The 24594-nt window shown below is 36.9% G+C and overlaps 1 protein-coding gene across 1 annotated transcript in view; it reads left to right on the top strand.

Annotated features, from left to right (window-relative positions):
- LOC118745093 (cell wall protein DAN4) overlaps positions 1–24594 on the top strand; it is a 260172-nt gene that overhangs the window by 210804 nt on the left and 24774 nt on the right. Inside the window, exons 3-4 of the mRNA XM_036478630.1 lie at positions 19886–20118; positions 21404–21547. Coding sequence (XP_036334523.1) covers positions 19886–20118; positions 21404–21547 — 377 coding nt within the window. The remainder of the gene's footprint in view (positions 1–19885; positions 20119–21403; positions 21548–24594) is intronic.

Raw genomic sequence — 24594 nt, 5'->3', positions numbered from 1 at the left:
TCTATCTTCAGCTCATCGCTACAGAGAGAAAGAGAGTGAGTGAGTGAGTGGCTCAATAAACACAACGAATTCGCCTCGAATTCGAGATGAGCTCGTTTTCTCTGATAGAACTATCGATACGATACTTCGCGACGATAGATCGGCGAATTCGAATTCGTAGGAGAGTCACCTATCGAATTGCTGGGGAATCGAGAATATTTAATTTTTCTAATCGTTGGAGATTCTATAATTTTTATTTTTCAAATCGTTGACGATTCGAGAATTTTTTATTTTTCGAACCGTTGGAGATTCTAGAATTTTTATTTTTCGAATCGTTGGCGTTTCGAGAATTATTGATTTTTCCACTCAAGAATTCAACTCGCTGGTTTTTTGAGATTGAAATTTTTTCGACACAAGTTTTATAGGATTTAAAAATCTAGCTATCTGAAATGAAATCTATAATATAAATAAACAAAAGGTAAAAAATGTGCGAAAATTATGAGTTATTAATGAATTTATTATAAATATGAATCCGTATTTAATTTTTAACAACATCGATAAACAGTTAAAAAAAGATGTATATTTCATTAATGGAAATGCAATAGCAGCAGAGGATGTTAAGATTTCTAGGGACACCAGAAAATGTGTAGCAAATAATTTAACATAAGTGAGAGAGGAAGAGAGCAACTTTACCTTATCTCTTCTTTGGACGGGAAACGTATCTGAAAGTTTCTGTTAAAATAAATAATAACAGAATTGACCTTTGACAAAGGACACTACAGAAATCCATAACGGACGCAGGAAGTTTCAGAACACAATATATACGCTTCTACATTGGCGTCTTGAGTGTTTGCGAACAACGACAGTCGAACACAGTACATCTACATACGGGAGCAGATATAAGTACATGGTGATTTTTGTTAAATATTAGCAAGGTTTTAAACATTAATTTTTCATTTTTTTTTTTCATAAAAATATGGTTCTGGCTTTAACCAAAACCATATAAATCAAACTTTGAAACTCCATACAGTGCTTATAAAAATGTAACAACTTTTCATTAAAATTTTGTTTTTTTTAATCTGTTTTTGGAATTTTTTTATTTGGTTTAGCGGGCTACAAAACTGAATACCCGAAAAAAAATTCTGAAAGAGCAGATTAAAAAGCTCAAAATTTTAATAAAAATTTGTTAAATTTTTATAAGCTCTGTATAGAGTTTGATTTATATGCTTGTTGATTTTTATGAAAAAATAGCAAAATAATTGTAACTTTAAAAACCTTGCAAATATTTAACAAAAATCACCAGTATTAATATATACGATTGTGAGTATACAATTTTGTAGTACATTCAATAGCAGTATAATAAAGTGCGAGGTTGAAGTAGCTTAGGACAGTTATTTGCTTCCATTCGAAGTATAATTGTTCGATGATTTTTTATACATAAGTCTCTTAAAACACATTCTTGTAGATACGTGGATCTTGTAGCACTGGACCCATACATGGCGTCTGAAGTTTGCTTTAGATATTAGCAAAAGATTAGTTGGAACTTCCGATTCGGAAGATCAATTTATGTATTAATAAATCTGCTTAAGATATTAGTCATATTATAGTTAGAAGATTAACAAATAATATTTTCTCTGACATCTTATGCAGAAATGATTACTAATGGCACAATTTCCGTAAAAGACAAGACACTGGTAGCATAATTCCATGGTGAATTGTGCGTACATCCATACTCCAGCTACGGAGGTGTACGCTATGGCGTTTATTTATTTGCGACTGATTATGAGTAATGTGACATCAAAAGATTAATGCCAAACGCAATAAAATAAATCGGGGCTAAGTAAAATATGTCCTGAATGACGCTAATAACAAACACACAAAAAATAAATAAAAAATTGCTTAGAGGCGATGCCAACGGGAGGCATTCCCGCGTATACTTATAAATAAATAAAAAAAATCATGTATAGCAGAATAAATTTACAACAACGATAGACAACCGAGAAGAACGCAAACAACAATAAGTTTGAGTAGCATTAATGATAACAAAAAGTAAATAAGCGCAGCTAGAAATCTAATGGACGACAACAAACTGGGGGCGGCAACACAAACTAAGTAAAAGCAACCAACAAAGCAAAGCAATGTGGCGAAAAAACATAGCCGGGAGGCAAGCGAGGCATTGAATGACGGCGAGTCGGTTAGTCAGCACAGAAGATGAAGTACGGACTGTCAAGCGGAATAATTTAAGGCAGAACATGCCAAAGCTACCACAACAAGCAGTTAGCAATGAGCAAAACCTACAATAGCACTAACAACAATGACTACAATAACAACAACAAGTTAGTATAGCCAATAGGAAGAGTAGGTAGTTGTTTGATAGAATAGAAAGAAGAAGCTCAGTGGCAAATAAGGAATACCGGCAGCGACAACCTTAACAACGCTAGCATTGGTGACAGCATTAGCTTCAGCGTCAACTAAGCCGCTGGCGAATGAATGAATGGAAAAAACGAGAGAAAAATAAATGGAAAGCAGTGAAAAAATATATAGCAAAGCATCAGCAATACCAGCAGAGCGCCGGAAGGAAGCAACGGCAAAAAGACAGGCGACTGATGTGACACGAAGGAATAAGAATAGATAGCGGTTGAGCAGATTTGGTGGCGGCAGCCACAGCAACACCAGTAGGACAAGGAGCAGAAAAGCAAGCGCGAGATTGAGGGCTTTACTCTGCTGGGGTGTACAAACGCGGCGACGCTGCTGGCAACAATGGCAGCGTGGTAATAAATCTGTTTAATTTATCAAAGTTTCATTGTATTGTGACACTGCGGCTGCGGCAGGAGGAGTAAGAGCTGAGTGCGAGTAGAAGGTGTCAGTCAACTGGTAGCAAGCGGCGCGCGAGCGTGTTATCTACACATATGTGCTATATGTACATGTGTACGTATCTATGAGTATTTATGTAGCTGCATGATGGGTGGGAGCAGTAGATATTGCTTATGTATAAGAAAATGCTAAGCACACTCAAAGAATACGAAAAGCAGATAGACCCAATGGGTTTTATAGATATACTTAACTACGTATAGACATACACTTAGCTATATATATTCGTTATAGAAGCAGAGTACATATGACAATTAGCACTAAAACCTAGGCCATTTCGAAAACACAGAATTTACTGGTTTAAAATAGCAACGAGGACGAATTCAAAAAAAAGCACAATCATAACATAGCTCTGATTGAAAGTATAATAATGTAATAGGGTAGTCCATAACATATCAACATAATGCGGAACTATTGTTTTTTCTTTTTTATTCAACGTTCAGAATAAATATATCCACGAAATTTTTTAAAATTTTAGGACTTGAAATAGATTTTTTTTCAAATCCCAAAAATTGGAAATATTTTGACTTTGGCCAGCTACATACACCTCAGCGGGTTTATGAATTTATATGCACACGTTTCAATAATATGTACAATTCACGATTTCTAGGTGTGAACAGTTTTCTTTAGTGGAATATAGTTTTGCGGAGGAAGAACCTAATATATGCATTCTACACAACAAAGCACCTCTGAAGTGAGAACAGTTTGGTGTGGGAACAGTTTTAAACCTTACTATTTGTAACCGTTTACATAAGATAAAAGAGCTCTTATTTGAAAAAAAAGCCATAGGTTTGGAAACATTTCCTGACTGAGAACAATTTGTTACAATTTAGTTGAAAGTTCCAATAAGTTTGACACTTCAGTTTATGCGAACATGTGGCAAGCATAATGCTGTGTTTACATATAATAGTTGAACGGTAATTTGCTGTTTCGATTGATGCACGCTCTAAATAGTTGGTGGTGAGAAGTTCTCACTGAGAACAATTATGTAGTACATGTTCGTATGAATGTACCACCTATGTTAACTTATTAAAAACAGGTTTTAAATGCTATACTGGAAAAGTTTTATTTAGTTTTTACTGAGCATAGTCTTTCGACTGCCGTTTGTAATGAAAATGCAATTTTCGGACAAAAGCATCGTATTTGTTTATAATAAGTTGTATAATGCTGATAAAATTCGTTAGGAGGTTTCGTTTTCTTACTGGGAATTGTTTTAGTTTACTAGGTTAACCGTTCGTCGTCGTAGAATTCCCATTTCTGACACCAGTGCTTATTTTCGCGGCGTTCTGCGTTGAGAACAGTTTTTTTCAAGTGATTTTTAAACTAATCGATGAAAATAGCACTGCGTTACGAGTATTATTTAAATTACAATAAAATATGTTTCTGGGAACAGTTTTTGGGAACAGTTTTTTCTGCCCATAGTTTGCATACCATTCATAAATATTCATTTATAGCTTGAACTTAGTACATAATAAAGATATACCTATATAGTTGCTGACATATATACATATATCGTCGCCTGAAATGCAAAAAGTCATAACTAATAAAAGATTCAAAATTCACTTTTTGATTGATATGACGGATTTCGTCGAATTACAAACCCCCATATCGTTTTATGAAAAAAATAAAAATAAAAATTACTAGTCACGACTTTTTCTCTATTTCAGTGACGATGTTTTTTACGTCTTTTTGCATTTCAGATAACGATATGTAGTTCTGCATCAAAAACAGTTATTGAAACGATGTTTAAAATTTGAATAGCTTTACTTGAGCTTCATATCCAAGGATATTTTACGCAACAGCGCAAAATGCATTGCAGTCAGTTATGTGTGTGTTTGTGTTGAATTCTACACCAATTTTGTACCTAAAAAATTTCAAACTACGTTATGCTTTTCATTATCGCAAACTACTATCTCTATATGCATTCTTGTTTTCCATTCTAAGCTAAATAAAGACGTCTATTCTACTTTCGTACCATAAAGCTCCAAAGTATTTTTTGTGTTTTTTTTTTTATCACCAACGGCCTTATCAGCCTACGTGTGCTCCGTGCTCTACGGGCTGGCAGCCACTATACATTTTTTTCTTGTTTTTATACTTCCAGCCTAATTTGAGCTCAAATTCTTTGTTGCAAATCCGTAGACCATAAAATGTGAAGTTGATGAATAAAGCCTAATTAAAACAAAAAGTAAGAAAATAATTAACGAAACTGCAACAATACATACATATCCATACACACTCCACATCTTGCCAATCGAGTTCGCCGACATGTCACTCATACGCCATGTTGAACGACGCCGTCAAAGCACAACTTCCAGCATTTGCATTTGCTGTCTCAACCGGATATCACATCTATTTCGATTATAAAAGTATGCAAATTACCATAGCAATAATTCGGTGCAGTCAAAAGAAGCAGAAGCATTCGTAGATATGTACATATGTAGCGCCGGCAGTGAGTGGAAGCGACACATTCAGGAAGCAGCAGCAGCTCCACTACTACTTTTTTTTTTGTTTGTTTGGAAGCCAACTTCAATTCCAACACTAATTCCGACTATTATTTCTCGGTTTTTCTACATTCCCTGCTTTTCTATTCCTTTTTGTATGTTGCTTTTATATATTTTTTTTCTGCTTTTATTGAAGCTTATTGTGCAGGAGGTTGCTTCCGCGCTGCCGTACTTCACTGTCTTTTCGGCTCCTAGACAGCTTCACCGCTCTGTATTTGATGTCTGTGCTGCGATGCCTAGCAGCATATCTCGCTGAATCGGCTGCCCTTTTCGGTATCGCTGTGTGAGTGCTTGTTTTTTTTTCCAAATGCGTACTTATGTACATACATAAGTACTTACTTAGGTTACTGAAAAATATAGCCGTCCAAACGTGTGTAGCGCATACACGTATGCAACTCTTTTAACTGCCTTTCTGTGGCACTGCAAATACTTACATATCAATCCTACCAAATTTACTGCCCACCATCACTGCTTCTAGCATTCTCCCACTCAGTCATTATGCATCTTCTTCTCGCGCTTCTCTCCACCCACACCAATGCTCTAAGCTTCTTATATTCAACGCAGGCAATTCAGATTTCTTGCACAAAAGTAGTAAGGTACTTTTAATACTTCCGGCATTTCCATCTAACTCGAGCCGAGCACGCTCACTAAGCGGCAGCAGCAGCAGCCATGAGTTGCATGCTGGGAGTGTAGGGTTAATGCAAAAATGTCACTCTGTCTCTGCATCGGTCTCGGTCTCCGTTTCATTGTCGGTGCAAAATGCAAGTTGCCTTTTTCTACAAATAAATTTAAATGCGTAACTCATGTTCCATGATTGTTCATCTTACATTTCTGCTTGCTTCGCTGGTTGTTGCACAAAATGCATAAATGCGGCGCAACTTAAAAAGATTTTATTCTTAGTTTTTTTTTAGTAAAAATATTCATTTTAGTTGTGCAACATGTTCATGAATTTAGAAGGATCATGTAGTTGCTAGACAACCATTGGCTGGTAGAAGATATTAATAACGAAGGGGGCGCAATCATTGCTGGAATTATGAATCTACTTTAATTTCTTATTTTAAACAAGAATAATGTGGAAAAAATTGCCAACAAGAAGGCGACTTTGATCTTATCTACATATAAACAATTTTTATTCTCTGACATACAGCACGCGTTGAGTTCATATGGAAACAACAGATGGCCCTATCGTCCACACTTGATGAAACCAATGTTCCAATCGCAAATAACGGTTCCCTCAATGAGTTCGCTTCATCGCATAAAATAGGTGCAGCTAAAAGTTGTGCCACAAATGCAGCCTTTCCTTCCTAAAGCTCTGTCATCCTAACGAAGGCGAAAAGGAAGTCACGTTGGTGTTAAGCGTGGTTAATAAGCCTTCATACGAAAGCAGCGTAGAGAATACTTTTTAATTAGACTTAATAAAATGCTTTAGAACATTCTATAAGGAGTACAACAAGCGTTCAAAAAAATCCATGAGAAACGCTCAAAAGTGTGTATTAGGGAACAAATTCTATCCTGATATCGAAGCGCACTTTGATACGAGCCGAATAGGCTCCAAACTACCTTCAGAAACTAAATGGCGACTGAATGGACATCTGCTTCTGATGATATTCTGGGCATACCTATGAGCACGCACTTTTCAGAGCGCACTACATCACCTACCTTCGATGAATTTGCATTCAATCTTTCAATGGCATTAGATGACTCAAAAGTTAATCAATGGTAGAATGAGCAATTATTTACCACGAACCGTGAAAATATGTGGGACTAAAGGGCATTTTTCCCGCTGAATTCCAAAAGGCATGACGGTTTTACGCTCTCTATTAGCCGTAATTTACAAGGCTTGTCTGAAGTTAGCCTACTGGCCTTTTTCTAACGGTGAGAGGGCAATTTTTCCTCGCGAAACCCAATAAATTGTCACTCATTTCTTTCTTTCTAGAGAAAATAATTGGAAGCCTCGGAATATAAAGTGCTCGCTCAAGAAGGGATCAACGTGATCTTCTACATGAAGTTACCGAAAGCATTCGTAACAGACGTAGCCGCAAAAAGGAGAGGATTACATACGTCATGCTGAGATTTTAGTCTTAGGATTCCCCTTACATTTTCCAGCTATTGAAGATTGGGAATCCGGCCTACGCAGATAGCTCAAAGAAAGAAAAAGGAGCCGACTCAAGTCTGTACTCGAACGACCTTCAGATAAAGCTTGCCTGATAACTATATTGCCTTTCAGCAGAGATCTTTGTCATAGAGAAGGCGGCTTGTTCCACACGGGATAATAAATCTCTGTCAGGGAACGTCAGTTTATTTGTTGACATCCAGGCGGCATTGACAAAGTTCTGTTACAAAGGAAGTAAAGTGGGAATTAGTTCGGAAATGTCTGGCATCCCTGGCTCCACTGAGTCACGTCAAAACATTTCTCTGCTGGGTTACTGGACATAGCAATATCGGAGGGAACCAAATAGCCGATGGGATGGCAAATTAGCTAAGCTGTTCTGTTCTTTTTTACTAGGGTTGAAGAATACACCAAAGTTGTAACAAATGACCTATGAATCAAAAGGCACGACTTTGAGATCTCAAGATCCTTGTGGCCGAGAAACAGTAAGACTCGTACTCAAGAATTACTTCTGCCTGTTCTTGAGTCGAGTAGAGCCTCAACTGGCAGAAGTCTTCTGCTTTCGAGGTCTGACCAGATACTTAATTCTAGTACCACGGGGAACAAAATGCTCGCGGGGTGTGTTCGCGAGCGGGACGAACAACTCTAGCGAGACAACCAAGACGAGCGAGTTGTTGAGATTTGGAGAAGTTATCGCTGGTGAGGGAGCAACACATAGAAGGAACGATGGCGGTGTGTGTGAGATGAAGTTGTCTCTGGTTAAGGAGCAACACAAGAAGAAAGGAAGATAAAGCGTGAGCAAATAGAGAAAGTCTAGGAAGCGCAACTCAAGGCGATTCGAGCAAGTGAGACTACTTCGGTCTATTCTTGGGTACGCCCTCTCAGGAAGTTTCGTGGCGGCTGTGGTTTAACACCCAAATGCGGTTAGAACCAGCAATGGTTCAATGTGGAGTTGCATTACAACCGGTTGCCGGATCCATAATACGGCAGAGGTTTAGATAGGCCTCGAGCTCTACCAAGGCGGCTAGTGTGTCTACTCCACACTGCCAATTGGCACTGAAGTACTGAAGTGCTTGCATTTCAGGATGCTGATCAAGGCAAGGTGGAGTTAAGTTATCCTGGCAGATATCCGCGTTAAACACCGACCCAACTGTCCACACAAGACATCTCAAGCGTTTATGTAGGATGACGCTTTTACAATATTTTGGGGGAGATAGCGAAAGAGAAACAGAGGAGCTCCACAGCTTATTAATTTCATTGCAAACCCAACCTACTACCATTTTCTGCGTGCTATATGTAATCCAATTTACGTATTAAATAAATCCGTATATTTCTCAAAGTAAATGGCTTCAATTTTATTAAAATATAGTTTTTTTGCTCTTTTTTGATGTTTGCGCTCCAACTCGTTACCGCCAAATAAATTGCATCAATTACCTTCAAAGCGCCTTTAGCTATGCTATATTCAATATTATATATATATATATTATGCTACTTCTGTGCATATCTACAACATTTCTATGCCGGCTTAACACTTGCAACAACACGAAAAATAGCAATAGCATAAAAGAAAAAACAACAAAAACAATTATAGTCAAAATAATAGAAATAGCGAAATACCACAAAAAAAAGGAATAGAAATAGCAAAATATTTACCACTAGTACTGTGGCATTATCTGCCACTTAAGCTGCTGTTGTGGTGGGCTTTTGTGTGTAGCCGAGCTGCAATGCCGCGGCTCGCTTCTATAAGAGACGATGCTGTCAAGCGCTGTGGCTATTGAAAAGCATTCGGAATGTGCCAACTCAATTTGAATTTTTAGATTTCTCTGGGACTTTTTACTCTTGCATTTATCACGATATTCCTATGCGCATATATACATACATACATATATTTGTATATATATGTATAAACGTATATAGCTAAGTACATGTGCGCATTTGTGTGAACATTTTTAATTCGCTACACAATCGCACATTGCGAAATTTTTTAATGCCAAACTAAGCGTACATGAGCGCGAGCGTGCGCTTTTAGACCAACAACAAATTCACTAACAAATCCAACAAACCAAAAATGGAATTAAAATAAAACTATGTAAGTAAATTCATTTTAGCCCCGCACAAACACGTACACGTAAATACATATATGCAACATGCCACATGCCACAGAGTGTCAGTGTGAATTGAATGCGCGAGTATAGGACTCGTAGAGTGAGAGAAGCCACTGCTGCTGGTGCTGTTCAGTACTTGTCGGTGGTGGCAAAGCTGCGGTGTCATGGCTGCTTTTGCTGGTTGCTGGTAGTTGTTGGTGGTGACACTGATTCAACAACAAAATTAAAATGTCCTCCAAAAAAATTTACCTCAAAAACAATGCACGAATTCTACTTAGAGCCTTTTCGCAATTAAATTCCCTTAAGTCCCTGGCAGGGAAGGGGGGGGAGAGGGGGAAGTGCTGTGAAGGCAGCGCGGTAGAGGATTATGTTTGGTGGTATAATGTCACAGCAGCAGTAGTGCTTGCCACTGGAGATGTGTAGGATTGCTTGTTTTTCTCTTCATTTCATTTCTGCTATCTCTACTTATGAAAAAAGGGCATTCATGCATTCGAGAGCAAGGCTGCTGTGCGCAGACAGACCAGGAAGGTAAATACTAAAAACAATAGATTAAGAGGTATGAGATTTGAATGCGGTAGCATAGGAACTTCGTTTTTATTTACCTTCATGATATTATATACCCCACAAGGTCATGTAGTTATAACCGTAGTTGTGCATATGTACTCGTGATATATGCCAAATTTGAAAAAATATTAGATTTTTTTTATAAACTAGCAAATACACGGCGTGCTTCACTGCGCTTTAAAAGCATTTTTGTGTTTGTTGATACCCGTATTGTAATATTTAATTTATTTTTTTAATTTAATTGAGCTCTACCAATGACCCAATCGAATACAATTTTTCAAACATGTGGCAACCGTCCCCAAAAATATTTGCAGCAGTAAACACTCCTAAACCTCTGCAGTTTGATACCCACATTACAATATTTAATTTATCTTATAAATTACATTAAATTAAAATTTTCAAATATGTGGCAACCTCCACAAAAATGCTTTCGGCTGTAAGCCTTCTTAAACCTATTTCTTTTGACGGCCATATTGCAATATTTACTTTATCTCATCAATTTACTTAAACTGCAGCTTTCAAACAGGTGGCAACTGTCTATTTATTTTCTTTCTATATCTTAAGTTAGACCCCTGGAAATACATCGGTGAATGCGCGTACAAACATATAGACAGACACCTTCGTACACCTTCAAATAATTAAAATCGCCGAAAACTGGTGTTATACTTCCCACCGAAGATCTCATCTTTGAACTGTCCTTTGAAAGGATAAGCAGCAGCATATAGTTCAGTCACAACCAAAAACGTTGAGCTTCTAGAGCGGGTTTAATCTCGAAGTTAGACCTGGGGTCTGAGGCCGGCTCTGATATTCTGGATATACCTAGTTTTAGTCAGACCAATCGCCACATACTCCTCTGCAGTATGGTGGTACAAAGGAGCATGTGGAAGAGGCAATAAAAATGATGTGTTAGCTGCACCCTTTTGGATCGGAGTTCCGAGCAGAGAGTTGTTCAAAGGAGTTGTCAGAGCAATACCCTTTGTTTTTGGCACCTACTGGCAAACTGATACCTGGAGTAACCTTTGGAAGAAAGTACGTCATTAGATTTCCTACAAGGGAGCAACGTAGAGATACATACACTCTCTTGGGTTTCTCGGTGAAAATTTTCTATACCAGCGGCTCAAAGACTGCAGCTGGATGGCATTTTGATGGTAACATCTGATGCTTTACTGGAAACCGCTCGCACCTCTTCAAAGATAGTGCGGGAATCTAAGTTGAAGCTGAACACCGTTGAAAAGTGGAATCAGCTTTGTCTTGTGTGGGTGTCAGGTGAATACGGTAGTCAAGGCAACAAACTGGCTGATGAATTGGCGAGCGGCGGTTCTCTGGGTCGTCCATTTACACCGGAACCAATTTTAGACCAAAGCATAGCGGGAATGAACGGGTTTATCAAGGATCTCATAGAAAGAACTCATAAAAGCATTTGTTTGCAAAACAACCAAGTGTTACCTGAGAACGCTTGCAGAGTGGTAGCGAAATTCCTTCTCAGATAAAGAGATAGTGATCTATGAGCCCTGATAGGACTGTTTACAGGGTACAATCCATGGGGATGATATATGGTTACCATTGGCATCATCGACGATCCACTGTGTACATCCTGTTTGGAGGATGAGGATAGTGCAGAATATTTTATCTGCCATTGTCCGGCCTTCGCCAAACTTAGTTGAAACGTTTTTTGGTCCGATGTATTAAGAATGGACCAGATACTTTCGCCTTGCCTCAACAAACTGCTAACACTCATAATAGAGTCTGGTAAGTTTGCAGAGGAGCAATGAATTTCCACCTTCACCTACATATCCCATTCCTCTAAATCCTGTGTCTAGGTCTTAGGTCTTAAGTAGACAGAGCAATACTGCCAGAGTCGTAGGAAAGATTGTTTTTGGTTTTTCCATTACATCCTTTTGGATAAACTGTCCCACATCATTCACATTAAATATATACGAGATTTTTGTAGAACTCTATTACACTTCCGTAATTTTAGCAAGCTTATAGAGCGGGCCATTTATTGGCGGATTTTTCCCCAATAAGTACACTTCGGGATAGTTTTGAAAAAAAAGGAAGCCCCCATAAAGAATTTTCTTAACATCAAAGGGGCATTTCATGGCCCCTCAAGCTGCTTCAACAGGACAAGTCACGACAAATCCCGCAAAGAAAGAAGTCTCGAACACACTCGAAAAATTAAGTTTAATCGGGTCTGCCTCGCTTAGCGATTGGTTTCCCAGTTGAGGATACACCCATGGGCATCGCAAAAAAGGTTTACTGTCAATCAGCCCAAAACGAAATCTGTGCTTTTCACTAAGAAAGGATCACAATTAGGACCGCATAATCTCAATGGAACTACTCTCACAAATCCTCTCATGCGAAGTATTTGGACGTTGTACATATTATACACCAAACAAGCGCGTAGAAAATACCACTGTGCACAAATATTAAAAGGAAAACACGTTCGTGCGCTTTAATAAATTTTTAATTTACTTATATTTGCGATGAGTGAGCTGAAAAAGAAAGATACCTGTTTGAACGCTTGTTCAGGATATGCCTACTACTGCCTTTCATCGTCCCATTGGTCGCTTTGTTGCTTTATCGCACATACTAGCTATTAGTCTGTAGGAGTGCACGCCTATCAACATAACCTACAGCAAACACCGCACAACTTCCCAACTTCCCAATTTCCCAACTCAACTCAATAATTCAAACGCCAAAAGAACTCGCTCGCGTGCGATAATACGCAAAATCTCCCCAAAGTTAGTTGGAATCCATTTAGCATTTCGCCGCGACATGGCGTAGAGCGCACGTAACCAACAGCCAACCAAACAGTCGTACAGCAGTCTGTCCGCAATGCAAATATCAGCTAAAACACTGGTTTATACAGGCATTAACAGCATAACGCACATCAGCGGCAGTGACCCCGAGATTTGCTCTATTCCATTGCAATGCAAAACTCCATCGCGCTGTGCTTTGCTTTATTCTCTTTCCGCTGCTCGTGCGCTGGCTCATAGTAAATATGTATGTACTTATGTATCGGTTTGTAGCCGTTTTTGTGGCTTGTATTTCAATGTCGCGCGGACGATTTACCTTATCACTTTTGTTCGTCGTGGTCACTGAAGCGCACAACGGTCGCTATGGGTCGCTTCTTTTGGTTGCTTAAGCCCATCGCACTATTCGTATTTGTTGTTTTTTTTCTACTAGCTTTTTTGTGTGCTTTTGTTGCTCTGCTCTGCTTTGCGGTCCGCTGAGTGTCCTTGCACTCAGCATTGCCACTGATATGCTTTGAAAATATTTGTGTATTTAAAATCCGCTTTGGTATTCCTGCTGGATGCGCTACTTTGTGAATTTTCATTCTGTCGCTGCTTGTTTTTAAAGAATTTGAAATTGAAAAGCAAAACGCGGGAGGGATTTTAACTATGTATACCCTTCCACACAGCTGAAGCTGTTTGAGTGCCATGACATAACTATGAATGTTGATTATAAAATTTGAGATTGATGGGATTTTAAGGGGTATATGAGGATTCGAGAACTCATTCCAAGCAGACAGATAGATTTAAGTTTTAGGATGAACAAGTGGGGAGATACATAGTGACATTTTTTGGCTGTAAACTTTTTTGGTTATGTACTAAAATTTATGCGAAAAGGGTTTTAAAGTGTTGTTTTGTATTAAATTTGCAACACCTACAGAAATCGTTGTGCAGCACTATACGGCTTAGGAATATATGAACACTAATCTATCCCGCCCACTTACTGTTACTAAACCATTTTAGTGTTTCCCCGAGCCCCTGAGTTTTGAACCCTAAGCGTAGGGATGAAACCATACGGGTAAATACAAGTACATACTCGATACTTTTCGTTCGATACCAAGTAATTTTGGTATCGATACTTTTGAAGCAAGTACTGAGTACGTATCGAAAAACATATACTCGTTTGGAAACCCGATACTAAGGCAAATTTGGCTGCGCCAATTTTTTTCCACTGTTATTCTTAAGCGCATTGTTCTTCATGGCTGCTTAATTGCCAGCAAAAATCGCAAGAAGGCGACAAAGTCGATATAATGCAAGAACTATACGCTCCAATCGCTTCAACAAAGTCGATATAATGCGGCCCAATTGTTCGATTGGAAGACTAAACTGGATGAATGCTTAGTACAGACGTTTCAACACGATATAAAACTGAATGCGTAACTCAATTAGAACCCGTTCACATGAAAGGCTCTTAACACCTCATATGAACAGGGTCTTATTCTTCGCGTTGAAAATACTAGCGGAAAATACTAAAGGCGAGAAGTGTAGCTCTCTTTGTAAGGAAAGAAAAACACAGTTGATTAAAAAAAAGAACTTCTTAAGCGGAGATCACACGAATTGTACATTTGTACAGATTCGTGAATTTTGACAGTTTTAGAGTGTGGTTATTTGGACATTTTTTTATTGAGCTGAACTCATTCTCGACAAAACCAGATAATCGTCAACTTATGACTAAACAAAAATTAAATTTAACTTGTTTGGGTCATACGGAATACCTTTATAGCCAAAAGTATCGATATGAGTAGGATCCGATATTTTTTAGGTATCAAAACTTTCTTTCGATATTAGTTCCGAGTAAAAGTATCGATACCTGCATGATATCGTTTCATCCGTATCTAAGCGCCCATCAACGATCCTTCAAGATGTTCTCTAGACTTTTTTCTCCTACAGTTCTCATAGAGTTTAATCGCAGTTTTATATATGAAAAGAATGGTTCCGAGTTGCCTGAAGAACACTACAGTCGAAGAAGTTTGCGAGTTTCTTGCAGTCAAATTTACCGTAGATTAGCTTTTCGAATACTCGCCATTTCTGTTCCAACGAAAAGATGTATGAATGACAAGGCGCACATACACTGGCGGTCAAAACTGGATGAATGGTATTTTGTTTTTAATATTTACAATGTTTTTCTAGCTAAAGTTCCTTTGTATTTTTTTTATAAATCTTTAACCAAAAACCTCATAACTCCAGCTTTCAAAATTTGTACAAGATTTCGACAAAATTGTCATAAAAATTTCTTAAAAATTGGTTTTCAAGTCGATAGCATCAAAAACAATGAAGTTGTTGATGTAAGTCTGCCAGATCTGGTATATATATGGTGGCTATATCATATAGTCCCTTTAACCGATTAAAACTTTGTTGGTCAACACAAAAGTCAACAGTACATACCTAAACCGAATTCCGGCCTGATATCTCTATTTGTTTTAGACTTTATGTCAAAACAATAAATTGTTTGCCCATAGTGCAATGACCGCTACGTGGCCGATTTTCGGTTCTGTAGGAACCATTTTCGATTGTTCTGGAATGGTTTCTCAGTTCGTTTTACTTATTTTTTCGGTTACTCTCAGATAATTTTCCAGTTCTTTCGGAACCGTTTTTCGGTTCTTTTGGAATCGAAATTCTTTCTTCCGGAACGGTTTTCGGCTCTTTTGGAATCGAGTTTCGGTTCTTGCGGGACCTTTTTTCGGTTCTTCTGGAATCGAGTTTCGGTTCTTCTGAAATCGTGTTTCCGTTCTTTTTGATTCGAGTTTCGGTTCTTCCGGGACCGTTTTTCGGTGCTCTAAAGAACCTAGTTCTACGGATTCGGTTCCTCGATTCCTGGCATCACTATCTTCGAGGGGTCATACAAATGAAGTGATCTGCAATTTCACAACACATCCGAAAGACAAATCATTTTTTATGAGAAGATTTCTTACAAGAAGTGCTGCAATGCTCGGCATTGCCTTCCGTCAAAGCTGTTAACAGAAATGATTTTTTAATTTATTTTAATTATTTGAATTATTTAATTATATACAAATTTGGAAAGTAATTCTTCAAAAAAAAAACAGTATTCTAAAAGCCACTCAACATAAATGTCTCAAAGCAATTTAAAATCCGTATTTTAACAGCAAATACTCGCATTTTTTCGCTCCTTTCCGTTAGGTTTCCCCACACTCAGTATAATTCCAAAAGCTGATTGCTTTGCATTTTGATACCTGCTACGAATAAAATTCTTCCCCACCTTGCAATTTCAATTTCAATTTAACTCCATACAATGCTAAGCAAAGCGGAAAAAATAATCACTCACTCGCCGTTGTAAATTTTGAAGTACACGCGACTTTGTATTATTTGAAGTGTTCGAGAGAAAAATTGAAAATGGCGGCGGACATAATATCTGGCCAAAAGCGTAGGCAACTAGCGGCTGCCTAGCTACTATGCGCGTTTTTTTCCCCAGCAACAATTGTGTTGGAGCTTTGTGCAATTTCGAGCAGCCAGAACTGAACGCAGCAACTCAAGTTTTGAAGTAGAATTGCAAAAAAAAAAATTGGAGTAGTGGAAGCTTAGTAGTGGTTTTGTAAATGCGACGCGCGGTTTTGTGTTCATCGTCACACAAAAGACGCCAACGTGAATTACAAATTCAGCACAATGGTCTTTTGTTCATTTGTAAAATCCGTAAAATAAATTAAGGACAATAATGAAGTCCATCAACGCAGGAGTGGAACAGGAGAGTCGAAAACGAAGAATGAGAAGTTGAAGTAAAATAGCAGTCTCGTACGCTGAGTGCCTGGAATGCCAGTGACTAGCCCGAGAAGTGGGAGAAAAGTGAAGAAAATTTTTTCTTTAATTTTTTTTTCGAATGAAAATAAATATCTAAAATGCTGTAGACGATGAAGAAGGAGCGATTACTATTTTCAATCTTTTTTCTACACTTTGCTTTATAGCGACCACTGAAAAGCGAACGCTCACTTTTCGACAAAGTGAAAAATCATGATGAGCTGGTTGGCAACGCCACAATAAATGGAGCTCATAGAATTTGCAGGCAAAAAAACGCACAAAAACACAAATATGTAGAAAAAAAAACGCTGTGCCAGAAAGCTTGAGTAATAATATGGCAAAATGAGTTGGACATTTGGAGCCAACAGCAATTTTTGTGCGCTGCTTCGCCTTTAATAATAATAATAAAAAAATGACAAACAAGAAAGGCGTACAATGTGCACAAAAGTATGCAAGGAATTTTTCAGCTGACTGTTGATTGTTGGCTGACAAGTAGGTTAGGTTTTAATAACCAAAAGTTGTGTTGTAAAGCAACAAAAATAAAAAAAAATGAGCGAAAAATGCGCAACTTTGAAAGCCGCTGACTACAGATTTTTGTAATTTCTTGCATTTTTATAATAATTTGTGCAAACTTTTAAATACTCGCAACTGACATTAAGCAGTTTAGTTTTCAGATATTTAAATTGCATTTTAATAAAAGGTGGACGGCAAGTAAATGCGGTTAGTACAAAGCTTAAATCTCATAGAAAGCTTCGCGCCAAAAAGTATGCAAATAGCGAAGACCTGAAGCAAAAAAAATAAACTGAAGTGATAACTGATGTTCTTTCGAAATCCCAGAAGTTTGGATCAATTTCTTTTTAAGTGTCCATACTTTTTTTATGGAGAGAGGGAGAGAGGGAGAGAGGGAGAGAGAGAGAGAGAGAGAGAGAGAGAGAGAGAGAGAGAGAGAGAGAGGCGTAGTTATTCGCGAGGCATTTAGCGAAAGCTCCAAAGTCAGAATTATATCGCAGGGGCAATCATTTACAAATTTAGAACCGGAGAACGATTGCGATCGGTTAGCCGAAGCGATTGACATCAGTAGCTGACTCAGCTAGCTAGTGCCGAATAATATATAGCTATTTCATGATTTTGAGCTGCGACACAGCGATTAAATATCTTAAAGCAGTACAACTGCGAAGCACCCGGTTTCTTTGGTCACTAGGGGAGATAAAAAAAGTCCCCCTCAATGGAATCCAAGTTGAATAAGAAGAAATCTTGACTATTTTACGTCGGTTTAGAATTATCATACAAGAATAACTAAATATATGATTTCCGTACAGAGAAGAATATGATTTAGGTTTACCAGTTTCAGATAGACAGAAATCAGCGCTGGTCCTAACTCGACGCACCTCAGATCATTGTGTACTTCCTTTTTCCAAACAACTACAGCGCCTCGCATGATAAGGTTTATGCTACAAACAAGGTAGATAGTCTTCTACTAAAAAGCCCCTACCTTCGTCGAAGGCCCAGCGATTGAGTAAGCAGCAGAGGTCAAAGTAGTGAAAACAAGGTTTAGGCCGAAATGTCGTTCAGTTTTTTGCATCACAAGGCCTTCTCGACATCACTCTTTCTATGTTATCGGACTTAGAAATGACGAGGAAATTGAAACAGCTCACGAGATGAACAGGTGTAGCAGGGTAGCGCTAAGGTGGCAAAAAATAAGGCGGAAAACTTTGTACGACCAACGCTTAGCGAAAATTGCCTTACGAATGACTTGTGGTCCAAACAGTATGGTGGTGAGCTTTCAAGGCCATTGTGATTTCCTTGTAATAGGAAAAAGGCACTGAAAACTTTATGAAACACAACTTTTATTTAGTAAAAGTTGTGAAAGGAATCATCACAGGACACCCTGCTATTCCGCCGATACTCCACTGAAGTTTTCTCTTCAGGGGCAGCCGCGATGAAAAGAAATAGTGAGGAGCAATCTATTGACAACTTTCTCTGTTGCTGCCTGGGCGTGCAGCCAAGCCGCCTCACAGATGTTGTCCTGCTTTTAAACTACTTAGTTTTAGAGATATGCATATTTTAGACTTCCGCAATTTTATGTGGTATGGCAATTAGTTTATCCAGTTTTCTATTTGATTGGCAAGCGTCGGTTATTGGAGAGTGCCTATTTTTGTACATATATTTAACTTTGTGCCTAAACCTAAAGTTCTAAATTTTCGGAAAAATTTTACTCAGAATGATTAATTGAAAACACTTCGCAGATTTCTTAGAAATTTTAGAAAATTCGAAAAAATACGACATTTGTATTTATGCTTAATTTTATTTTTTTTATACTGGCCAGACCGCCGGCATGGAGTAGAAAGGGAGCGCAATGGAAGTCTACACAGGCTTGTCTAAAAGCGACGAAGGAGTAGAGGCTGCAGTATATTGCACAGAACCGGTAATTCAGAGGTCCTTTAGGCTACCAGATCATGGAAGTGTCTATCAAGCCGAGGTCTTTGCAATAAAGGAAGGAAACTAAGGCTCCACTTTCATATGAAACAAATTCGATCACCGTGGCGGACAGTAGGGAGGCTACGAGATGGCTCGCTGTGGCTAAAACCGTCCACCTATATTGAGTCCCAAGACATAGGGGTGTGGAAGGTAATGAGAGCTGACAACCTCTCAGACGCCTCACTAACAACGAATATACCGATTCCAATTGGGGAAAATCAAAGGATCACAAGAACTGCTTGCTAAATGAACTGCATTGTTATTTAACATTGCGTGAAAGCGTTGATTCATAGGTCGTAAATGCAGCTGGCAACGCTATGAACGTTATATTCGTCTATGTCAGACTGCCAGTGGTCAGCGAGCATCACCTATCCTAACCTAACCTATCTATTCTATCCTAAAACATATATCCATTTACGCTTTTAGATAAGAAAATTATTTAATATTTTTCTTGTGTCTAATGAATGTAGAAAATTTATTATCTCTACTTCAAGAATTTTAACGCCTGCGACGGTACACACTCCCAACTTATTTTTACAGTCAATTAACTAACTAAATGCAAATGAAAATTTTTTAAACTCCGAAAATTATATCAACCTCTCATGTACGACTATTTCACACTTTCACCTGTACTTATGTATGTATGTTTAGCTACACACTTTTAACTTCTACTTGCCTACACCCACTCAACTTTTCGTTTTTTTTTTCTTCTTCACATTTTCCAACTCATTGCAGGCAGCGGTGCAGCGGACCTAACCAAGGATCAGTGCAACAAAACAGTGGACATCTTCGAGGATGTCAGTTCGCCGGAGGTGAATAACCTAAATGTGGGCCGGCCGTTGACCTGCTGGTACCGGTTCCGTACGCTGAAGGGTGCACCGCGCGACTTTGTGTTGCGGTTGCGTTTTAAAAAATTTAAAGTTGGCACGCTGTTGAATGCAACACACTGCGAGGGCGGCCATTTGCAGGTGAGTGCACAGAAAGTAGTATAAGCACTGAGCGAGCGGAAGCAGACACAACAGCGCAGCAAACACTTGGGCAAGCACTCAACACAATTTATAGCATACTTTCGCGTGTAGGGCCAATATGAAAAATACCTTTGCAAATATTTTCGCACAAGTAAACAGGGTTTCAATTTTTTTTTAATTTTTATTTTTTGTAAAGGCTTTGCGCGCACCAGCGCCAACATATTGCATGCAGTGCGCAAATAAGACATTCAATCGTGCTTTTTTCACTCTTTTCATTGCTTTTGTTTTGCCGTTGGTGCGCCTGAAGGCATGCAATAATTTCAAACGCTTCATATGCACGCGCACACACACACACACACATGCTTGGAAGTGCGCACTTGAGGCGAGGCGCTTGTGTTGTATGGGGAAATCTGATTTATGGCAACGGACAAGGGTGCAGCGACGCACTGGACCCCTTGTCTGTCCGGACAAAACAGTAATTTATGAGTTACTCAACTCGGTGGGAGTGCAGCAACGCAGCTGGTTGTCGCTGAATGGCACTCTATAGGCACATATGGCGCACAGCAAGGCCTGGCGCCTGCTGGTAGGCTAAGGCACTTTTTCGAAGAATTTTGTTTTTGCGGCGGTTGCTTTACTGCACTCGACTTTGTGTTGCGGGTTTGGTGCAGAGTGTCGTATGTGTTTTTTATTATGTTTTCGAAAGAGTAAATGATGACATATGAGTCTGAAATGGCAATAGACAGGGTTCGCGGAAACTAAAAATAAAAACATATGCTTTATGGCATCCAGCGGGCAATGGTGCGCTACAGCAGCATTCACATTCCCGCTAAGGCTTTGGATATCACCCACAAACGGCTACCTTTCTGTATTCCCAATATTGCACTATGAAGCGCGAGTGCTTCAAAGCGAAAGACAAAAAGCGCCAAAAAAAAATGAATACAAAAAAACAACTCAATACTGATAAGTTTTCCTGTACGAAGTAAATCAAATCCTCAGTCAAAAGCAAAAGTGTGATGAGATAATTGAAAATAAATAAAACTGAAAATATGTACGCGCATAAGTCAAAGTAAGCAAGTACACAAGTAACTAAAACTTTCTTTTTTTCGCCACAGCCCGCCAGCTGAGCAGCACGTAAATTATTTCAAAATTGGTATTTCATGTCATCCTTTTCACCTAAAGTTTTGTGCTTTGCTGCGAATTTCGCTCCGAGCTATTTTTTATTTTTTGTCTTTTTGTTTTTATATTTTATACTTAAAATATATTTTATTTCACTTTTCCATTACAGATTGTCGATGGCAATGCGAAAACGGATGTTTCGAATCGCCGTGAGCCTGGCATGTTTTGCGGTGAGGCGGAGCAGCCACAAACTTTCATCAGTGAGACCAACTATGTTAAAGTGCTCTTCCACACAGATAACTTTACTGATCAGGTACGTGCAAGTGATTAGTCGTATTTGTGTTAATATTTAGCAACTTTGAAAAATTAATAAAAAAAATCTAATATTTTTAAATTAATATACAATGTAACCAAAGTTGTCTAAGTCCAAATGAGGCACCGAAAATCCGAACTTAAAGCTATTTCCTCTTTAGAGCTTGCCTAGGACCGTTTTTATGCAGGTTGAGGCTCAATTCCTGCGAAGTGTTTTCGTTAAGTGAAGTAAGCATGGAATAATGTGGGTATTAAGCAACTGTGTGGTCAAAAGGAAAATTGCATGTCAATCTATCATTGAAAACAGAGTTACGGCAATTCTGGCTAAAATAGTAAAAAGTCTTTCGCAAGACCAATTAATATTGTTATTCTAGCACAAAAATAAAAAACTCTCTCATTCACCATTCGTGGTGTGAAAAAGTGAGGAAGCACAGGAGTGCCATTGGAGTTATCTGAGTTCAAGTTCTCTGCCAATGGACTCTTTTTTTTTTATAAAAATATTGTGCTTTTTTATTTAATTTTCTTTTATTTTTAGATGTAATTGCTTTAAAATGAAGACCATTTTTATTTTATATAATTTTTGTGAACTTATTATTTTTAAATTTACAAGCTATTTTTATTTTTCTTTTCTAGTTTAATTTTCTTATAATTTTTAGATTTTAGAAAGAAAAATATTTTTTTTTATGTAGTATATTGTATGCATAGCTTGAGGCGGTTTTATATGAAAAATGTTGTAGAAAAAAATGATAATTTGCAAAGCCAGAAGTTATAGCTGCTAATTTGAAGATCATCACATTTCTTCATCAATTTGGTTTAATTTTTAGAAACTTATTTGATTTACTTTTTCTTTTTTAATTTACTTTTCTTTACATTTTTAGATTTTATTGTTTAAAAAAGACAAATATATTTTTTAATTACATTCAATTAATAAAAAATTCTTTTATAAATTTTTTTCTTGTTTTGAATTCATGTACTTTTTGTTTTTCTTTTGTTAATTTCATTTTCTTCTAAGTATTGCTTTCTTTATTTAATTTTCTTTTGTTTTTAGATGTAATTGGTTTAAAATGAAGAACATTTTTATTTTGTATAATTTTTGTGAACATATTTTATTTTTTATAAATTTATAAATTATTTTTTTAGTTTAATTTTTTTATAGTTTTTAGATTTTGGAAAGAAAACCATTCTTTTTTTAGGATATTGAGCTTGTTTGAGGCCGTTTCATATGAAAAATGTTGTGGAAAAATAATAATTTGCAAAGCCAGAAGTTATAGCTGCTAATTTGAAGATCATCACATTTCTTCATCAATTTGGTTTAATTTTTAGAAACATATTTGATTTATTTTTTCTTTTTCTTTTCTTTTTTTCTGTAACTTGTTTTTCTTTTTTTTTTAATTTAATTTTCTTAACATTTCTAGATTTTATTGTTTAAAAGAGAAAAATGTAAATTTTTTAATTTCATTTAGTTTTTAGAAAATTATTTTATTAATTTTTTCCTTTTTTTGAATTTAATTTGTTTTTCTTTTGTTAACTTCATTTTCTTCTAATTAATATATTTTTGTTTGTTTTAAAAGTAATGTTTTTATTTCATTTAATTTTTAGGATCTCATTTATTTATTTTTTATTTTATACTTTGTCTTTTTTAATGTAAGTTTCTTTTACTTTTAAGATTATGCTTTAAAACTAAAAAAATCCTTTTTAATTGTTTTAATTTTTAGCTTCTAGTTTTTTGATTTAATTTTTTTCTTTCTAGTTAAATTTTTAAATTTTATTGTTTTTAAACGAAAAAAAATAATTTCATTTACTTACATTTTTTTTAAATTAAATTTTCTTTTATTTATAATTTTTTATTGTTTTAAATAGAAAAGTATACATATTTTTTAATTTAATTAAATTAGAAAAAAAACTTATTTCAAAAAGGTGAACAGCATAACTCTAGGACTTCCCCGTTAGCAGATCTTCCAATTAGTCTTTCGAAAGACAGTAAAGTGCTTTAGAGATTTTTTTTTTTTGGTGACGGAATTCTCAAAAATCAACTCGATTTTTTTGCCGTTTGAAATTTGTGCGCTTCATTAGACTAAAATTGTATGGGCTATAAAGCTGCATACCCAAAAATCTTCTAAAAATTCAGAACAAAAAGTTGAAATTTTGCTGAAAGCTTGTTGAATTCTCCTAAATTTTGTATAAAGTTTGAAACCGTGATTTACATGGTTTTCGTTAAAGCTTAGACGATATTTTTATATAAAAATAACAAAAAAAAAAATTTGTCTCTAAAAACATTACGAATATTAGAAGAAAATCAACACGTGGTCATTTGTTTGAGTCACTGTACTTAGTTGCCAGTACTATTGAGAAGCGATATACCAGGGCAATGTGAAATTAAGGTCATATGCACTTATGCACTTACGCTTCAATACTCTAATTTCCAGCGGTAGTAATAAATCCAATGGCTTTTTTTATTGGCATGGCTTCTAACGCTTTGGAATGCTTTAGAACTCCTGACTAACTAGTTGATATTTTTAAACATAAGGCTTTGAACGTTTCCCTCAATTTTTATCCACATGTAGCATTTCCGCTTTACAAAACTCCATGACAGTCCAACAAAGGCTTCCAGGTCTATAAACCCATGCTTTCGAGTGCGTAAATTCCCCTTCCGCCTTCATACATAAGACAGGCGCATAATGGGTTAAGAAATGGTTTCGTGCACCTAGATTACCACCTCGGATTTGACTGGCATACACCAATTAAATTTGAACTGTTCTTCTTTTTTACGTTGTTTACTTGCATATAAAAACAATGACATCACTGTGAAAGAGCAACAAATCAATAAACATTTATTTTTACACTTCTTTGTTCAGATAAAAAAAATAAAAAATATATGTATACTTGAGCATGTGTATATATTAAGCATTGTATTTATGTATATTATTATGCAATAATTTTACAGGTGTTAAATTTAATTAAATGTTTGAACAATATTCACTATTGAACTTTAATGATGTTCATTAATTAATCCTGACCGATTGGGCATTTTATTAATTAAATACGAGT

Source organism: Rhagoletis pomonella, unplaced genomic scaffold (assembly GCF_013731165.1).
Source record: "Rhagoletis pomonella isolate Grant_MI unplaced genomic scaffold, Rhpom_1.0 Rhpom_scaffold_00008, whole genome shotgun sequence".
Taxonomy (NCBI): domain Eukaryota; kingdom Metazoa; phylum Arthropoda; class Insecta; order Diptera; family Tephritidae; genus Rhagoletis; species Rhagoletis pomonella.
Note: the sequence above shows the minus strand (reverse complement) of the source record. Positions and strands in the feature narration are given on the sequence as shown.